The sequence below is a fragment of the Aphis gossypii genome, chromosome 1 (genome assembly GCF_020184175.1).
Source record: "Aphis gossypii isolate Hap1 chromosome 1, ASM2018417v2, whole genome shotgun sequence".
Taxonomy (NCBI): domain Eukaryota; kingdom Metazoa; phylum Arthropoda; class Insecta; order Hemiptera; family Aphididae; genus Aphis; species Aphis gossypii.
Genome location: NC_065530.1, coordinates 43,479,455 through 43,499,584, shown reverse-complemented (window position 1 = coordinate 43,499,584; position 20,130 = coordinate 43,479,455). Strand labels below are relative to the sequence as shown.

Sequence of the window (20,130 nt, the reverse complement as noted above, 5' to 3'; positions counted from 1 at the left end):
ATCAAAGCAGCCAGCCACTCACCTATAATAGCTGCTTGCAGAGGTATCATCGTATCGGCCGCAGAACATAATATTTGTTCATACATATTTTTTTTCTAATTCAGCTGGCTGTCCATTCTGATAACTGCAGTGAGTGAGTCTCATTTCACGAAGTATGATATTTAAAGCAATCGTAGAATCAAAAACAAAAAAAAAAAAACAAACAAACATTTACTCGTATGTAAATTGAAACATCAGTGTTATTAAATCATTTACCGGAAGCCCAAAGGACTTCCAACTTCTACTCCGCGAATTCGGCACTTGTCTGCTTGCTTCACAGCCCGGATTAAGACCTTCAGGAGCTTGGGTAGATACGTGGTTGTGGGCCCCCATCAGTGAAAACAATTTATTTAAATTATAAAAGTATACAATAAAACAAATTTAAACATTTTTATTCAAGTATGATAACGATTATAATGAGGATAATAACATTAAAATACATATTTACAAATAAAATTAAGTATTTTTATTTTTATTTTTTCTTATTTTTTAGTATTTTTAATTTTTTAATTTTTTTATTATTTTTATTTTTTTATATATTTTTTATATTTTTTACTATTTTTTTAATTTTTTTAAAATTTTAAAATTATTTATTTATTTTTTAGTATTTTTATTTTTTTTTATATTTTTTAAAGTTTTTTTCTAGCTTTTTAATGGGCCCCATCGCCTCTTAGTTCAATCAAGAAAAAAATAAAATATTGTTGTAAGTACTATAGAAAGTAAAAATTATCATTTAATCTAATTATAAACAGAGAAAACTCTTTACACATGTGGGCCCGGGGACTTGCCCTCTCACCCTTAATCCGGGCTTGTTGCTTCCTATAGGTGCGTTCTATTATACCATCATCATGAAACACCATGCTGTTATTGAACAATAAGTGATACAATTATAAAAAAAACTACTGCATGTAAGTATGACGTGTAACAAAATATCGCAATTTAAAAATGTTATACCGGAAGTAATTTGGGCTTCCATCATTGAATACTGTTCAAAGTCCATATTATTGTAATAGTATAGCAGTGTGCGATATCGGAACCACATACTCAGTATTCTTGTCTATAAAAAAATATGTACTGGGCATCCAACAAAGAGCAAACATTAACCAAATATTTGAAATTGAAAAAAATGAAAAATTTAAGTTATGACCGGATAGGACAGTTGGCATACCGAATTTTTCTTGGGGATAGACCAACCTATACACAACCGTACACTGCAGTCATCTATACAAAACTGCCAATACAAAGCTGCATATCTAAAATTTATATCCGAATCCATAGTCAGATTAGATTAATCTAACCTGACTTTTTTTACTAAGTCTTCTTTCTTCAATCTTCAGCAGTGCTTCGTGACTATACAGTTCATATAGGCGTCTTAAAAAAGGGAGTATACTCGGTATCTCGCAAAGCCAATCTGCCGCTTTTTTTTATCGTTTTACCTACGACTCCGTAAAACAATAAAAAAAGAAAAGAAAAAAAAAGGTTTTTATATATTTGTTTAACGTTTGGTTACCTCTTTATTGGACGTCCAGTACATAGGTATGTATAAGTGAGAGTCCTGTTCAAACTGCGTTAGGCCGGAACTATATAGGTACACGACATAAAAAAATTTTCCTGGACCACCCCCCTGAATAAATCCTGATTGCGCCACTGGTACACGACAAATACCATACACGTTTCGTACCTAACCTAGTCCCGGCCTAGCGCAGTTAATATATAACAAAACATTAATAACATTATACGACCTGATAATCCGTATGTTGACTTGGAAAATCATATAGGACTGAATTAATGAACTTAATAATAATAATAAGGTGTCTTGTAAACAAATAAAAAAAAAAAAAATTGCGTATTTAAAATTATAAAAACTCAATTTTGAATTTGGTGTTGTTTGTTTGACTGTCTGTGATAAACTGAGAAAAATTAAAAAAAATCTCGTGTTTAAAATAATACAATGTTTGTTTATCGTTTCGTAGTAACCTGATTTTGGGGCCAATATTATATTATTGATATGCCTTTCGAATTCAAACATTTGCAGTTCTCGGCGCGACTCGCCTTCGCAATGGCCATTAACAAAGCACAAGGACAATCGTTACAAGTGTGCAGACTGAATTTTGCAAATCCATGCTTCTCACATGGACAGCTGTATGTGGCATACTCACAAGTCGGAGAACCTTCAGATTTATTTGTATATGCACCAGAAGGAAGAACAAAGTCTTAGTTAGAACGCAGTGATCTATACTTCAAACCCTGCAAGACCATTCAAAGCACTGAGCCGTTGTTACATCTAATATAAGTCGACAATAATAATTGATTCATCGTCGATTTTTTATACACATTCTCTGAGGTGGGTCGTAAGCGATTGCTTAACTATATGCTTTAAACAACTATTATTTTAATATACATAGTGGAACTTCGATAACTCAAATTTTTTTTCGCCCCCAACCGATTACAAACTAAATACAAAACTTTTGAGAGATAAAACATAATTATTAAGGCTTAGTATCAGAAGAAAACAGTAAAAGTTAAAATGTTGCGTATACACAGTGGCGTATTTACGGGGGTGGTCCAGGGGTACTGAACTCCCCCCCCAGAGATAAAAAACCGATACATATCCTTGCAGTATAGTAAAATTTTAAGTATAGAAATTGGTATTCTGTATTTCTGTGTATTCTGACGACGGTTTCCAAGTTACAGTTAAATATAATGTGTGATAAAGCCAAAAGCCATAAAGGCAATAGGTAATATATAGTCCTCATAGTTTATATGGGTAAATTATTTAATTATGTATAAACTGTGGACCCCCCCCCCCCAGAAAAATGTTGAAAATACGCCACTGCGTGTACAGCCAATGTGATCATATTTTCTCTTTAGTCAACTTAAAATAATTGTAAATACTAAAATACCTATTATATATAAATATATAATATATGTGTACCTATTACATGAAAATAGATAACAAATAATCGCAATAAACATAAAATATATGTAAGTACTTATGTTATGTTATAATATTGATGTTGTCCTATACAATATAACACTGATACTGCGATATTATAGGCTTACACATAATAATAATCAATCAATGAAAGGATAATAGATCTAAGACCGTGGTTAAAACTAAAATAATAGTGGAGTAATTTATTCAAATATAACTAATATCTGATAATAGTTTTAAGATAATATGTAATAATAGATTTAAAATAATAGGCGATACCATCATGTGACCTCCATATAGATAATGTAAGTAAATTGTATATATTATGATTTATGGTTAAGATCAATCTACATCCACTGAACTTATTTTCTGAGGTAGATCCAAACATACAATAAATAATTTAGATTTATGCATATAATAATTATGTACATGTTATATTTTTATTATATACCAAAATTATTTGGACTTTTATTTTCATGGATATTGAATAATGAATAATATTGTAAAAACATGGTTAAAAAGAGAATATTTTTTTATAGTTCTTGTATTGAATTGTATATAATATAAACTGAAAGTTAGATGTTGTCCTATATATTATATTATTACATTTTAATTGTTTAACATGACTATAATACATAATGCGCAAGTCACTTTATTCTGTTTGGCAGTCTGCGGCGTATTCGTGGTGATTGGCTGCATCGTCGTTGAGCTCGTTGTAGGAGTTACAGTAGTTGTAGGAGCTATAGTAGTTGAAGGAGGTAAAGTTGTAGTTGTAGGAGCTAAAGTTGTAGTTATAGGAGCTGAAGTTGTAGTTTCATTTGAAAATGCATATGTAGTTATAAATGTAGTTGTAGGAACTAAAGTTGTAGTTTCATCGATTATTGGTAGCAGTCGTATACCATCATCCTGGCGCAAAATCATCATTATCGGATTTTCAGCTCTATACCTATTGACCAAGCAAACATCATAATGTAGGTATTAATTTATCATATCATACGTGTACATTTTACAGATAATATTTAAATATTAGACACGAGATCAATAAGATCTAATTAGCTCAAGTAATTTGGATATTATATATTGCCCGAGACAAATTTATTGGTTTATATTTTTTTATTTTTTACGTCGTCTTCTACAGTAACTATGTAGGCTGTAGGTTGTAACCTGGGTCTTAACCGAGATAGGGGGTATCCAGCATTTAACGAGTAATATCAAAATTTTTTTTAAAATTAATTCATCAGTATAAATAAATGGCAATGTTTGGATGTGTGTGTTTAAGCGATTTAAAGCCAAGTCTAACGCACTTATGGTTCTAAAATCCATTGTACATATTTATGGCTTATGGGTAATCATATATTCAAAAATCAGAATCTTGAATCCAAATTTTTAAAATTCACACTTTAAAGAAGGGTTCACACAGTTATTTATCGACTCATGATTAACAAATTTTTTATTTTTATTTGTACAGAATTGACATTGTTGATTGATTACAAAAAAAATAAAATAGTTATAGTATTGAATGTAGTTTTGTGTGCTCTGTAGTTCATATTTTGTTAAACCACCTAAATGAATGTGTTAAAAATATATTTATTTTACATTTAATGGAGTTTAAGGTAGAGTAAACCTATTAGAATTATTTAATTTGTCACGGCTAATGCTGCGCATTATCAACTAGTATAATATTATATACTAATGCAAACATATCTATTTATTTTTGAAAATATTTCAATGTTTTATTATAATATGATTTATTAAAATAATAATAAATTTAATTTTTTTAAACAAACGGGAAATAAAATTGTGCAATTATTTTTTAGGATTTACTATCGAATAATAATTTCAGATTTTTGTTATAGTTAAGAATTACTTAGTCGTAGAAAGTTGAAATATACACCAGGACCAGTTATATAAATCGGTATTTTTTGTACAAGATTTAATTTTGGGGTATTCTGTATTCAAGTCAATAAAACATAAACCACCTTTTTCATCTACTGATTTAAAATATATATTCTAGGCTGATAAATTATATCCATTCGAAATCGTTTTTCGTATACAATGATTCCTATCGCTGGATTCAAATTTAACACTCCTATATATAATATTAAACATAGTGATTCACAAAGCACCTAATGTACAGCAGAGCTTTACCCACTAACCACGCTTTTTTTAAAAATTGAAATCACAAAAAATGAATATGGACTCACATGCGATTAGAAGTGGAATATTGTTTGAAAGTCGTAGATTCTTCATTGACGTCGGTCAAATATGGCCAGACTTCATCAACTTTCGTAGTTTCAGAATATGGAGCAGCCAATCCTGGACTGTATCCGAATAAGACGTACAACGCACAGATCTAAAATAAATTATTACAATAGTTATAACTTATGACTTATACAATAGGGTTTTTCGTCATGATAAAAACTAAAAAGATAAAGATAAATAGTAAGAAAATTATTTATTTAATCTAGAATAATAACTGGCATTATATTATATTTGGTCTAACAGACCTAAAGATAATCGAAAACATTTCATCAAAAAATATTTTATAAAATTGTAGGTACTCGAACTCGATTTTTAATAAATTGTTTGTCTAATTTAACGTAATTTTTCAATCGTACAAATGCAGGTCAAACAGTATATAAACTATAAAGTATATTATTATAACAGTTTAGAAGACCTGAGGACATAGACAGTTCAAAATATAATGCCTAACATTCGATAATGACGTCGTGCCACTAGTAACTATATGCTATAATTATTGGAGAAAAAGAGAGAAGTTTCATAAAACATAACTTTAAGACACTTAACAATAGTTAACATAGAATTTCAAAACTAATTAAAAATAATAATTTTTTAACCAATTGTATTTTGATGAATTATTATGGATTTGATTAATAGGTCAAAACCTTTTTACGAATTATTTTATTTTTCAGATATACTATAGGTATTATGTAATAAATGATAAAGTTTTTTGACCGTGTAACAATAATTTTATCAAAAAAAATTATCATACCTATAAAGTACTCCAAAAGAGTTAACACTTTGACTGCGGCACTGCGGCAGGGTTTTACCTGAGCGTCTCCCCCTATGCTGAACATTTTTACGAATTACGACGTATGAACGACATACAATTATAAACATTATTATGTGAAGAAAATAATCAGTGTGGCTCCACGTGAAGCGAATTTCAAGTAATTTATAATAATGGAATAATAAAGTAAAATATAGGTAAAAATAGTTTAATAATATAATAGTAAGTATAATGATATTTATTACTAGAAATATGGTTATCTTACGTTTATTACGAAAAACGACCATCTAAAAATAACTGGAATTTCAAAACACCGCGAATTAAACAATTTTAACCTCTTACCTGTGCGCAGGCTTAAGCACGAATGGTTTGTATGCTAGTATTATTGGGAGAGGTCAGAAAGTAATAAACAGGACGTCGACTTCAGCAGTCAAAGTGTTAATATATTTTAAAAAATTATACATTGATAGAAGAATAGTACCAAAATTTAAGTAGATATGACTTAAGTAATAACGAGTAGATTATTTTTTCTTCGAATCGCAACCAAATAAGAAAGTCAATGATTTTGCGTTAACATTTTAATTTAGTACAGGGAATTTTCAATTTTGACTTCCCAATGAAACTTCCCAATTAGATCAAATTTTCTACAAAAACTAATCTTTAAATTAAATACCAAAGCATTTTTCTATTAAAAATCGTGTATAGTGTACACTGTACAGCGCACACATACACAAAAAACAGGTATAATTGTACATCATGTCATCATTATAAAATCAATAAAAAAATTTTATTTTATAATTTTAAAAACCAATTCGGACATTAGTCCAAAAAGTTATCCAAGATAATGCCCTTATTATTCCATTCTATTTGCTAGGATCTTAGATCTTTCACCTGAGCTTGGAATGATCGTTTTCGGAAATTTCCCTCGACCAATAATTATTATTATAATCTGCCGTAGCAGGAAATAAGTATAATATAAAAACATTATAATACGTTTTACCTGAAAGAACACCACTGCCGACTTCATGCCTTCGTTACAAATCACAAAAACTAAAAATCTACTAGAAAATATAGTAAGTATAAAATTCTTGTCTAAGAATAGTTTTCAGATTTTATTTCCTACACTATACTACGTCTGTATAGTCGAGACTCGAGACGTGTAATAGTAAATACTAAATAGCGTATAATACATTTGAGGGAACATTTTTCGGTCCGTTTCACTCGCCGGCTACAATGCTACACCGTGTACAATAGTTTTATATTAAATCAATATTAACGATTTATAATTTATAATTTATTATTATTTTATAGGCGTTTAACATTATAACACAATATCATAAGTTTCAATTAATAATAATAATATACAGTATGCTAATTAATTGGATTAGTGTATCATACTGCAATTTTTAGGGTGTATACTGCCAATATTGCAGTTTAATTTTTTTTAACGATCTTCTTACCTCGGCATTGGTAGATACACACTGTATATCGCATACCTATAAATTGTGTACGAAGTAGGTACCTTTATAGATTTATTTGCGACTAGAGTCGACAACACGATGGTTATAAAAATGTAATGCTTATTAATGTTTTACATACCTACCTTTATCATGTTATTTACAATCAATATTTGATAAAAAAAAAAAACACAGAAATATATGATATTTATTTAAGAACCTTAGGGTCTTCGATCATCGGTCGTTAGTACAATTATTTGAAGCCGAGTGATGACAATATTATGTTATCGTCGTCATTCGTCGTTGTTATTGACATTTCGTGTCGATCAGTTTAGAGGTTACGTTTTGTTATAACTGCTATTTATTTTATAAAATATACTGTTCTTTGTACGCTGATACTGATTAGTCTTAAATAAATCAATTATATAAAAATATAAACAGTATATTATATTTCGTTAACGTCGTTTTAAATTGGAACTTCCAATATAACCTGTGGTGGTGAAGGGAATTTCAAGAATAAAAATTACAATGTTTACGATTTAATGACGAAATCAATTTTGCCCATTGTTTACACAAAATACCTCTTTTAACAACCATTAACTCTTTCTACTTGTGCAAAGAAATTTTCTAAATAATTATGTATAATATATTCATATTTAATGTATACATACAGTCTTTATAATATTGAATTACAATTGATTAATATTAACATTTGTGTACTGCAACACTACTATTAACATTTTGAAAATTTCTAGTTTTATCATTAATATAACGGACTGTAATTCATAAAATATTTTATTATTTAATATGAGGCGTGTAGTTTCAAAATCAACCAAAAGCACATTTTTTTAAAACTGGTTTTTTTTGCATTTTTCTAAATGGTCACAGTGTATTACAATTTACAATTAGTGCTGTACAAATATTGAACACCAAATAACACTATAACTGGTCTAAACTGACCATGGAAAATTGTGGTTGGTAATAATTGGTATCAAAATCACCCATCTGGCGATATTTATTTCAAAAACAGCCACAATCAAACACTTTTTTCGCGGCAAAAATACCATATAGTCTTAGGTGTTAGGTATGACAGAATATTAAATAGTTTTATAAGTTGTTGTTAATAAATTAAAATCAAATAAAGTTTGTCTAAAATAGGACATAAATAATTTATTAATATTTTGTTTTTTATTAAAATATTCCCATGTTAGTTTCAGAATTACCTATATCGCAATGTCAACTTCAAAATCAGCCATCTACATAAAAACCAAAAAAATATTATGCTTCATAACTAGGCATATGATGAAATTGACAACAAAACCAGCTATAATCTTGAAACTAGAAATGTACCTATATAATTCTTATAATAATATTTTTATAAAACACCTATTCATACACAGTAAGTATGCATTCCAACCCTATGATTTCATATTTATTACAAATTCATAGAGTAAAATTTTAAGGTCTTTTTGGTTTTTTGTTGTTTCTGAAAATTTTTAAAAATTGATTATGGCTAGTTTTGAAACTACATGCTCATATATACCTACGCGTATGTATGGCACATGAACTATATTATATACTATATTATACTATATATTATTATGCACGTCAATTGATTGCAATAACGTATATGTTCATTTTTAGACATAAATATTATTATTAATACCTATATTATATTAGATATATTAGTTGAATTACCAGCTTTTGCCCTTGAGCAGCTTTTACTTTCTCTAAATGAAATTCTTAAATCAACACACACATAGTTGTGTTTTAAAGAAGAAAAATAATTAAAATCAATATTTTTAGGTAATCACATGATAAATAGTAGTGTTAGATGATTTACAAGTAAATAATAATAACAATAATAATAATATTTACAAATGATTCTAATCAGTCTATAGTTATAATTATAATTTGTACAGTTTAACTTTATTTATGAATATTTAAAATGACTCGGGTCAAAAGCTCTTGGTATACCACATTCAGAGTTTTATTTTGTGGTGCCAATAATGATCAGGTCTTCCAACTCTAGAAAATACTACATATACCTAATTATCCAAATGAGAAACAATTATTTTTCAAATCTACACCACAATAAGTTAAAGTCTGACATTCTGACATTGCTAAAATAAAAGGTCACTCATAGGCTCATTTGACACAAACTTGTGAAAGAAAATTGTTAAATTATTTAAATGACAAAATTAACTAAATGATAACGAGGTAGGTAAAGTTTTGAATGAAATTATTGAATTTTTCAACAATCATCCTAGATTTTAAGAAGTATTTTTTGTATTCGTAGGTTTCAAACAATTATAAAAAAAAAATAGATATCTAAAATTGCATAAAAATTTATAAAATTCTAGAATGATTGTTGAAAAATTCAATAATTTTACAAACTATTTCTACTTTTACATACAGTTTCTTCAAAGTTAGTTGAAGATTGGAACAATTATTTGTCTGCTAGAGAAAATGTCTTCGAAAAAAAAAACAAATTCCATGTAGGAAATAATGTCAAACTCATCCAAGTATACAAACGATATTAATAAAATTTTATATTACAATTCCTAAACGTGGGCGGCAATTATAGTAGTTACTAACAAAAATTTTTAATTTTGTATCGCAACGTCTTTGTACAAATACAATATAAGAATATAATGTTTTGAATCTATGTGTCAAGGACACAAAATATTGAAGTTGGTTTAAAGGATACAGATCAAGACACAGTACGTAATAATTACATAATGATTAGAATGTTAGAAAAAATATTAGGTTTAACGAATCCTGAATAATAATAATATTGTTTATTTTAATATATGCTACAATATATTTAATTATTGGAATGCATAATATAGTCTGTTATAAATTATAATATAAAAGTCACAGAGTATTCAATTAACTGTTGAAAATGGTTAATTTTTTAATAACAAATGAACATTATTATTACTATGCGTAAAGCATTTATTATCCAAGGGCCGATTATTATTGTTAAAATTAAGTTAATTAAAGTCAAGATGACAGTAAAAAAAAGTACACATTATATAATATTATTAAATGCGTGTGGATTATAATGTAATATAGTTGGTAAAATTACATTTTTTGAAAGGGAGGTTTAGGTTCATCAGGTTCATCATCCTTTTCCTCGTCGTCTTCGTTGTAAGGAATGTTTCGGCGGGGCCCGGTATCGAACTCGTAGGATTTCGTATCTGGTGGATATTCGGACTCGTTAGATTCTTGTGGAACGTCCGGGCGCCCTTCGTGTTGTGGATAATGGGGTTCATTGGATTCTTGGGGACTGTAGGACTCATTGGGTTCTCGTGGATTGTCAGACTCGTTGGATCCTTGTAGATTGTTAGACTCGTTGGATTCTTGTGGATGGTTGTGCTCGATGGATTCTCGTGGATTGTTAGACTCGTTGGATTCTTGTGGATGGTTGTGCTCGATGGATTCTCGTGGATTGTTAGACTCGTTGGATTCTTGTGGATGGTTGGACTCGTTGGACTCGTGCACTGAATTGTCGTGCTCGGAAGAACTCGGGGGATCTGGGAGTTCGTTGACTTCGGCGTCGTCCTCGTTCTCGTTCGACTGTTGAGAGTTTTTGTCTTCATTCGATTTTGGCGGCATTACAGGCATAGCATCTTTGGAGTCTAAAGGTATAGAAAGAGTAGTGTCGTCCTTTTCGACCTCTTTCCTTAGACGTTCTTCTAATTCGGGGTCGAAGGATCTACGTTGTCGGTGAAATTCCCGTGACGCCATCATTTGCTCGTGTACCGCTATCGCCGGTTCCCGCAACACTTCATTCGCGATTAACTCGAAATCAATAGATTTGAGATCCACAAATTTTAGTCTATAGAACACAAATTTTGTAAACATCAAATGTGGATATTAACTAAATAAAAAGCTTATGTTGAGTTGAAAAGTTTTGAATTTTTAACTTTTTAATTACATAAAAAATTTTTTTGGGGACCCACGTACCTGTACTAGTTAAAAAAGTACATTCACTTTTTTCAATTGAGCTAAGTCAGTATTACAATATTATATTATATTTATAAATTTTTTATTACGTATGCACTTTAACTCGGTGAATTAAATTCATAATTTGTCAAAATGTTGAATATTAACTCTTAACTAACGGCCTTATGTTTACATACATAATTCAACTTAACTTGAGTTCATTTTCTTCATTATATGGGAGCCCACCTTTAATAAATATTGCATATAATTGTTCAAGACGTATATTATGATTTATTATTTATAAAATATTTAATTTTAATTTTATTATTTTTATATATTTAGGTATTATTTTAATTATTTATATAGTTTTATATTTTCGTATATTACTGTAAGACCGGATTTCAATTATTTTTTAAATATTCTATAAAACATTATATTCTAAATACAAAATTTATTTTATGTATAAAATATCCTTCAAAAGTAATTATTTTATTTTGCATTTTTCCTCCATTTTAGATGAAGATTTTACATTTTAACTTTAAACGGGAGACCGGGTCTAATTTATAACATGGTTCAAGATAATTATGTAACATGGGCCAATGTGGACCCTGCTTCTATTTTTTATTTATTTTATTGAAGTCAAATAATTAAATACCTATAGTAAGTTATATAAAATTTATATTGTATACTTTAATTCTTTATTCGTGCTTATGTAGTCATGTATTATAGGTTCAACATAAGTATATTTAAATATTTTATGATTTTGTTTAATAACTTGTTATCACAGTTTTGAAAACTATAATTGCAATCCCTATGATTATAATATAGAGTACACGCAAATATCATTGAGGTTGTATTGCAACAACTGTTATTACTTATTAGTGTAATTATTTTAATATTTATACTTATAATTGTATACATAGAAATTAACTAAAATTCTTTTGTTATACGTATACTATACAACAACACATTATTGTGATATTAATAATTATAATTTTGGTTAATGGTTTGGTAAGGTTAAGTTACTATTATCATTTGAGTTAAATATGATAAAATGTAATAAATCGTTTAGGGCAATATTTAATAACTATAATAGAAGGCATCTATTTATTAGTATATGTGAATGAAAAAGAACCAATTTATTTTATATTATATATTTATTATTTATGTACAAAATACTTCAATTGAAAAACTTTAATTTATATTTATAACTAAGTTAATAAAAATTTTTTTAACTATATGCATAATTTTTTTTTTATTAATATTAAATTACAATTTTTTTTTTTAACAGATTATGTTTTATATATATATATATAACATAACTATGGTGCATATTTAGAAACAAGAAAATATAATAGTTGTATAACTTATATAGTTATTATAACTGTTTATGTATTTTTAATTTTCAAATTTTACCAATATGTATATATGTATAGATGTGTTATAATAATTATATAAGTTATACAACTATTATACCCGCCATATGACACCAATTTCTCGTCACTAATAACCCCGTAACGTATATGTATATAGAATAATAGAATTCCTCGGTATGTATGTATAGAATGGTGGGGACTTGAAAAACTGATAATTTTTTAATAAGCATAGTACTCTATTATTTTTAAGTTAAAACAATTATATTTGCATAGTTCACTTGCCAATTACATTTACATGTCATTTGAAGAAATTACCACCTGACGCCATCAGTTCTTCATGGACCCGATCATTAGACGGCGAGTGATGCATTCCGGCAGAACAAACTTTTTTTTTTATTATCGTACTATCATGTATACAATACGAGTATATAACTGACGCTAATAAACGAATACACACACTCTAAATAAGCGAGTTCAGTGGCGTCCATTTGGTCATTCGTATATAATATGATGTACTATATATAATTGCTTAGAAAATAGTAATTTACTAGGACATGACGAAATTTGTTTTAAAATATTCGCGTTTTTAAAATTGGAATACTGTTTTAAATGAATATTGAAATATTAGAGGGTGGGTAGATAGTTGATTTCGGTTTCATCATATAACCATCATAAAATAGTTGGGTGCTGCTATAGCAATGAGTTATTATTGAGCTTCGCAAATACACTTTTGGGCCAGGTTCGGGATCGACGGAAAAAAATAGCTTTACTCACCGGTCGAGGATTTCGGATTTTTTGTCCAAGAGATTTTCTATAATCGGATTTTCATCTTTTTCCTCGGACTTCACCGGCACCGATGATAGAACCGGAGTGGCCTTCGAGGGTACTGGTAACGTGATGCATAATGTCGCAATGCACGTAGCAAAGACCTATCATAACAAAAAAGTACGATATAATTTATAAAACAAATAACGAATAAATTAAAAAAATATCCAAACGTAAATACAGATATCAAATCCTTACTCACTTTAAACATGGCCGTTTTCATTTTGAAATTCATAAATCCAGTGACGACGGAAGACTTTTCATTAAGTTTATTAAACGAATAAAATTCGTCGATTAAAATATTGTATTATAATGTTATACCCAGTAGTACTGCTCGGAAGAACGTCATTGAACAAATCGTAATGAATCACAGTCGCTGACTGATGCCTACGGTATTCGGTTAGTATGTCCGCATACACATTAATCGTCTTAAATTAATAACTATTAATTATTATAATGACAATAACGTAATTTAAAATTATTCTCATTCTATACAATAATATCTGTATAGCTCTCAATAATTAGATGATAATCATAATTGCAATAAATTGTACTGTTTATAGGTTCTGAGAAGGCTTGAGACATATGCTATACATTATTATGTAGTCGTGAATGATGACATTTACATTATATTATTTTAATTGCTTTATTAAAAAAATGTCAATTATACTCTATCAACTTTTTATTTCAACAGATTATGGCTATACATGAAGCACTGTTCATAAGACCGATGGTATTATATTAATATATAATTACCAGAACGTCGTGTTATTTTAATTTTTTGTTTTTAAATGAGCGATGATCGGTTGTATTGCATTTTTTCATCGTTTCGTATTATACTCCTATCTTAAATTTAATAGTTTTGCAGTATGGAAAAATTACTTACAAAAATAGAACCAGTTTTTCAAAAAAATTACTTTTCAATCAGTTTATTGAAAATGCATAAAAATATAAATTCATTCAGAAAGTATTTAAAATACTTTTATGAACATACAAAAATTCTTGGCATGTACCTATACTTACCAGTTGTGTGGCTGAAAATGACTAACTTAAATTTACTCAATGACCTACATAGACCCTCATTTGAAAAACTAACCCATCAATAAACTTAATAACAAATTTATACTCATGTCACAAAAATATTCTTATTTTCTAAATTATTCCAAGACAAACCTACTAGAGGCTAAAAAATATCAAGAAACACCAAAACAAATTTAAATATTCATTAATTGTTATCTATGAGTGATAATATGACATAAATATTAATTATATTTTTGGAAAATCGTGTAATGAATTTTCAATTTTTATATACTTATACAACATTTTTTTATAAATTTTTAACTGCAAAATAACATGTAATTATTCATGATTTTGACGAATTGTTGTTAGAAATTGAATTTCAAATTCTAATAAAAAAAATTGGCCTATGTATTCTTATAGTTTTTGAAACACATTAAGACTAATTCATTTTCAAAACTGCTGGTAAATTCTTACTCTTAACCTCTTTATAAAATAATGAACCCATAAGGATATCCACTTAGAATTTAACCAAGAAGACATGTAAACCAACATTTATATTGAATCAAAAAAAATAAAGTATCATATCTATACAATTTAATAAATAATTGAATAAAAATAAAATAACAAAATAAATTTTCTCGATAACTGGTAAGGTAAACAATTTAGTACATTCATAATATATTTTTAGTTTAAACACGATTATTTTGGAAAGTGATAAGAAACTATAGAATTTTCACTGCTTCAAAAAAAAAAATTGTATTTTTTTTTTCTAACAAAATATCTATACCTATCAATCCATATAAATTTGTAAATGAATCCCTATTCCCCTTGGCCACGGCATCACAGCTGGACTGATTTCACTAATTTTATTTTGTTGTATTCGTAATTATCAGAACAAGGTTCTGATGAAAGAAAAAGTTAAGAAAGTTGCACGGAAAATTAATTTTTTTGAAAAAAACTAGTTTAACGTATTTTTCACAGTGAAAATAAACTACCATCATTTTAGAAACGCATTGTACACCTTAAGGCGACGTCGCAGCATCTTTTAGATCAATAATTTTATTGAATATCTCCGAATATATTGTGAAAGGCCACAAAAAACTGTTTTTTTGAAAATATCAGATTATGTACAATACAAGATGAAGGAGGAATTTTTCCACATTCAAAATGTCAAATATATAATCTAATGTGATGACTAATGAATGTACAATGTACATGCATAGATTTTTTTAATTAATATGGAAATTGAGACATCACTTTGTCAATATAATAGTCCAAACGATTTTCAATCAATGTTTAGTACTTATTTTGTTAGTTATACAGCTTACTCTGGCAAGTTAATATTGAAAAAAATAAATAAATAAATAAAGTTCAAAAATTCAATGTCTAGTTCCAGACATTGTAGACGTTGACGAGATCGTCAACGCAGTTGTGGTTGTCGAAGACATGGTCGTTGGTGTCGATGTAGACGTAACAGTGGTTGAATTTGTTGTAGTTGTAGTTGTCGTTGTCTTTGTATTCATTGTCATAGTCCTAGTCGTAGATTTTGTCGCCTGATCATCATTTACTGGTGGTACGGAAGGACTTTCGGTAGTGCTTCTCATTGTATGTTCTTTCGGTGTAGTGGTCACTGAATCGTCCACAAACAACTCATCGTTTGACATATCTGTAAAACTAAAGTCGTACATGGTGGACATAAAGATGTCTAAATTCATCAATAAAACATGGGTTTTTATTCTCTTCTGATTTCATCAATTGTTTTAAAAACTATAGTCTTTTTTAAAAATCTATGTCGTTTCTAATATTTTGCACAATTTTGATCATAATTTTCAAGTTTATAATTTTTTTAACGAAAACATACGTTTTAATTTCTAGGATTACTTCGTTATATTATGGAAATTAATTTTTGGACGAGTATAATTAATTAGTTAGGCTCGAATTTTAAAGCGTAATAATAGTAACTAAAAAAGCACACGATTGTTTTGAAAAAGCAAAATGAAGTTTATTTATTATAAAAAAAAAAACGTAACTAATAGTTAACACGAACTAGATATAAAAATAAATAAAAAAATTTGAAAAATTAAAATACTTTGTTTGTTCTATCGTTGAATGAATATAATATAATATTATTGGTTTGACAGTCTTGGAATTTATTTAACATTAATTATCCATCATCATTAGGTATAATTTTATTGTGGCCAAGTGTCAAGTCCAAAATGCATAATTTTTATTTTTCATAAATGTATTTTTCAATGTATGGATATTGAATAATCTTATGTTTTCATAAAAAATCCAATACATAAGTATATTATCATTTTTAAATTGGATTTTAATTTTGAATTTCATTTATAATTATTTGTTTGTTGTAAATCGTAGTAAAAATATTAAAGAATAAATAACTATGCACTTTTAATTTATATGTGAAATATAATCCACCACCAAATACAATTAAAAATGACTTTTTGGTTTAAATGACTTTTTTGAACAAACAGTGTTTTTATAATATTTAATCGATTAACATTAAAACAGTTAATTTCGATTTAAAAACGATTAAAACGGTTTTTTTCTAAATGAAAAAATATACAAATATAATAAATAATAATTCAATAATTACATTAACAAAAAATTATGTAATACGGCGTAAAGTGTAGACATTATAGGTACACCGCTGTATTAAAGATAGTTTTATGAAATAATATATTTAAAAATAATTTACATAAAATATAAACAGTTCAATCGCACTTCGGAATTAGAGTCGATTTACGTGTTTGTTTTACACGATCGTATAATATTATTATGATTTTGGTTGACAATTTTGTGAACTGTTATTAGAGAAATTTAGGTATAAGTGTAAGCCACGCACAATAGATATTATAGTTTCTATTTTAATATACTTGTATTATATTATTATTTATGATTAAGTAATCTTTTTTATTGATTAATTGAATAGGTAAAGCAAAATTTTTTCGAAGCTTTAGAAGTTTTTTGTTTGATTTGAAACAGTTTAATTTGAAGGTAAAAAAAATGTATATATAAACAAATATGGGTACCGCTTGTCGTATAATTAGGTCAAGAGTCACTGTAATTGATGTATTAAATTTGAATTCAATGATACATGTTTGCATACCTTAAACTTAACAAATCAAAAATTTTAATTGTCTATAAATACAAATAGAGTTAAAATATTAATAAAACTATATGGTATATAGAAAATAATAATATAATTACTTGGTAAAAATATCAAGTTTCTATACGGTTATTCGTTTTTGATTATTATAAATTAAGGAAATCAATTTTGTTAAAAACTAATGCAGTGTAAAATTTTCCGTTTTTCCATCATTATTTTTTTTATTTTATCTGTTTATTAAGGGGAATTTGGAAAGTACTAAACTTTTTATTTTTTATTTTCAAAAATTATCAATTCGATATAATTTTTTATCAGTTGAAAATTTAAACATTTTTACTGTCTCAAAAGATGACAGATAAAAAAATACACAATTATAAAATCAATGCATTTATCGTTCAGCTCAAAATTTAAAATTATTTGAAATTTTGGTTCGGTTAGGTTACATTGTTATAATTACTCACTTGTTATTTTCTTGGACGTATTTAATTTCGTCTTCCGGATAATCGTTTGAATTTAAAACGATAGTCATTGGTTCATCACGTTGTGCAAGACCGGCTTTTGTGGTCGACTCAAATAATGATACAACTAATATGATTGTTACTACGTAAACTGCTAAAACCTAAAATGAGTCGACAATAATAAAGATTGATGTATTAAAATATTAACCATTTTCTGTAAAATCGTATTAATAACAAAATAAATATCTCACTTTGGATTTAGTCATTTTAATTTTTGACGTAAAAATCGTAGGTATTTAAATGCACTGCACAGTCTAATATTTGCACTGTATTTTATAACAGCACTCGTCAATGGGCATACGTGTATGACAGATGCTTGAGATGTATCTAATAAACACTATTATGAATATATATTAAATGTATATTTTTTATTTGGCAATACTTTGGACAATAACAATACGAAATTTTAAGACATCATTAGAGATTAACAATTTAAAGGTCAAATTTTTATTATTAATTGTTATTTAGTTTTATTACTTATTAGACATTAGTTATGATTTACATGAGTGTTAATATCATGTTATTATTTTTTATCCTTAACTAAGTACGAAGTTCGTCTCATAATATACATTAAACATCTAAAATGCTCTAAAAACTGATGGGGAGATATTTAAAAAATATAATCAATAACTAACTTTTAAGTATAGAAACATTTAAAATGGAAGCTAATTAAATACTCTTGTTATACACCTTAAATAATAATATATATACATATCAAAATATTTATTTATTAATATTTAGCATCTACATGTACACCTGTAAAATGTTTTGTTATAAAGATCATTGATCGTTATAATAAAAAAACCTTCGGATAGATTACAAAAAAATATTTAGGAATAGGTATATATTTTACATCTATTTGATAATAATACATAAGTTAGGTTTTTCATTCCGAACACTGAAATAATATTTAAATAAGTCCCGAGAATTTATAGTCCTATCCTCAATTTAAAACTATTTTTACGACTATGGAAAACTGAGGCGATAATCACACAATTGAAAATATTGAATGTTATTTTTTAATTTTTCTAAAATTGTTGGTAGGGTAAAGTCCTAGTTTATAATATTAAAATATTGTCACATTATTTTTAAGCTACGATAAAATGTCTTAAGTTTATACTAACAGCACTCATAGAATATTATGTATAATGTACATATTACATTTTAGTCATTTTACAGATAGCAACAAAATTTTGTTAAAAAATAAAATTACTCAGTATTATTTTTATTAGCTAAATTTTTAAGATACTTACTTCAAACTAAATTATTTATGAAATATATTTGATGTTGACTGATTAATTAAGTACACACGATTATACAATCTTTATCTAATCATTTTTATGAATAACAATATACAAATAAGTACAAATTAGGTACAACAGCCAATGGTCAATGTATAAAATGTAAAACCATAAAAATAAATACAAAAATTGCTGTCAAGAATAAACATAATTACTGTTATTTAGCAATAATAATTAGTATTCAAGAATATTTGGTGCTTATTGGTTGTTGTTAAAAATATTGTCAACATTTAAGTTTCTACTTCAATTTCAGAAATACTTATATCATTGAACAAATATACATACCATAGAATCCTTCTCGTTCAACCCCGGCTAGTCCGCCACTCCGGTTGATCCATCTTAGTATTAACAATAACATTTATGTATAATATATGTAATACTCTCATTCAAATTTTTTGTTACACATATTATGTAGTAAATAATTCAATGTAAGTATATAATTTAAAATAATTTACTAAATACATTTGATACAATTTTTTCTTCAAATGTTTTTGTATATTCTGATAATCCTACCTTTTTTGCATTCCAACCGCACCCCCTGTCACAAAGG

General features: G+C 27.3%; 3 protein-coding genes and 1 long non-coding RNA gene across 4 annotated transcripts; all 4 read right to left on the bottom strand.

Annotated features, from left to right (window-relative positions):
* Positions 1-628: 628 nt before the first annotated feature.
* LOC126549282 (uncharacterized) lies at positions 629-2,755 on the bottom strand. Its single transcript, XR_007603431.1, has 2 exons — positions 994-2,755; positions 629-900 (listed from the first exon to the last, which is right to left on the bottom strand). It is a non-coding gene; the product is annotated as an uncharacterized LOC126549282 (long non-coding RNA).
* A 395-nt stretch (positions 2,756-3,150) lies between these two features.
* LOC126549209 (uncharacterized) lies at positions 3,151-7,221 on the bottom strand. The gene is made up of 3 exons (XM_050197771.1): positions 7,006-7,221; positions 5,179-5,327; positions 3,151-3,920 (listed from the first exon to the last, which is right to left on the bottom strand). Exons 1-3 carry the CDS (start codon positions 7,030-7,032, stop codon positions 3,584-3,586), a joined length of 513 nt encoding a protein of 170 aa, XP_050053728.1. The 5' UTR covers positions 7,033-7,221; the 3' UTR covers positions 3,151-3,583.
* A 3,023-nt stretch (positions 7,222-10,244) lies between these two features.
* LOC114129088 (sporozoite surface protein 2) lies at positions 10,245-14,006 on the bottom strand. The gene is made up of 3 exons (XM_027993722.2): positions 13,817-14,006; positions 13,564-13,718; positions 10,245-11,306 (listed from the first exon to the last, which is right to left on the bottom strand). The coding sequence occupies exons 1-3, from the start codon at positions 13,847-13,849 to the stop codon at positions 10,550-10,552; spliced, it is 945 nt and encodes a 314-aa protein (XP_027849523.2). The 5' UTR covers positions 13,850-14,006; the 3' UTR covers positions 10,245-10,549.
* A 1,328-nt stretch (positions 14,007-15,334) lies between these two features.
* On the bottom strand, positions 15,335-18,656 carry LOC126549007 (uncharacterized). The gene is made up of 3 exons (XM_050197254.1): positions 18,471-18,656; positions 18,223-18,380; positions 15,335-16,308 (listed from the first exon to the last, which is right to left on the bottom strand). The coding sequence occupies exons 1-3, from the start codon at positions 18,483-18,485 to the stop codon at positions 16,014-16,016; spliced, it is 468 nt and encodes a 155-aa protein (XP_050053211.1). The 5' UTR covers positions 18,486-18,656; the 3' UTR covers positions 15,335-16,013.
* Positions 18,657-20,130: the final 1,474 nt, after the last annotated feature.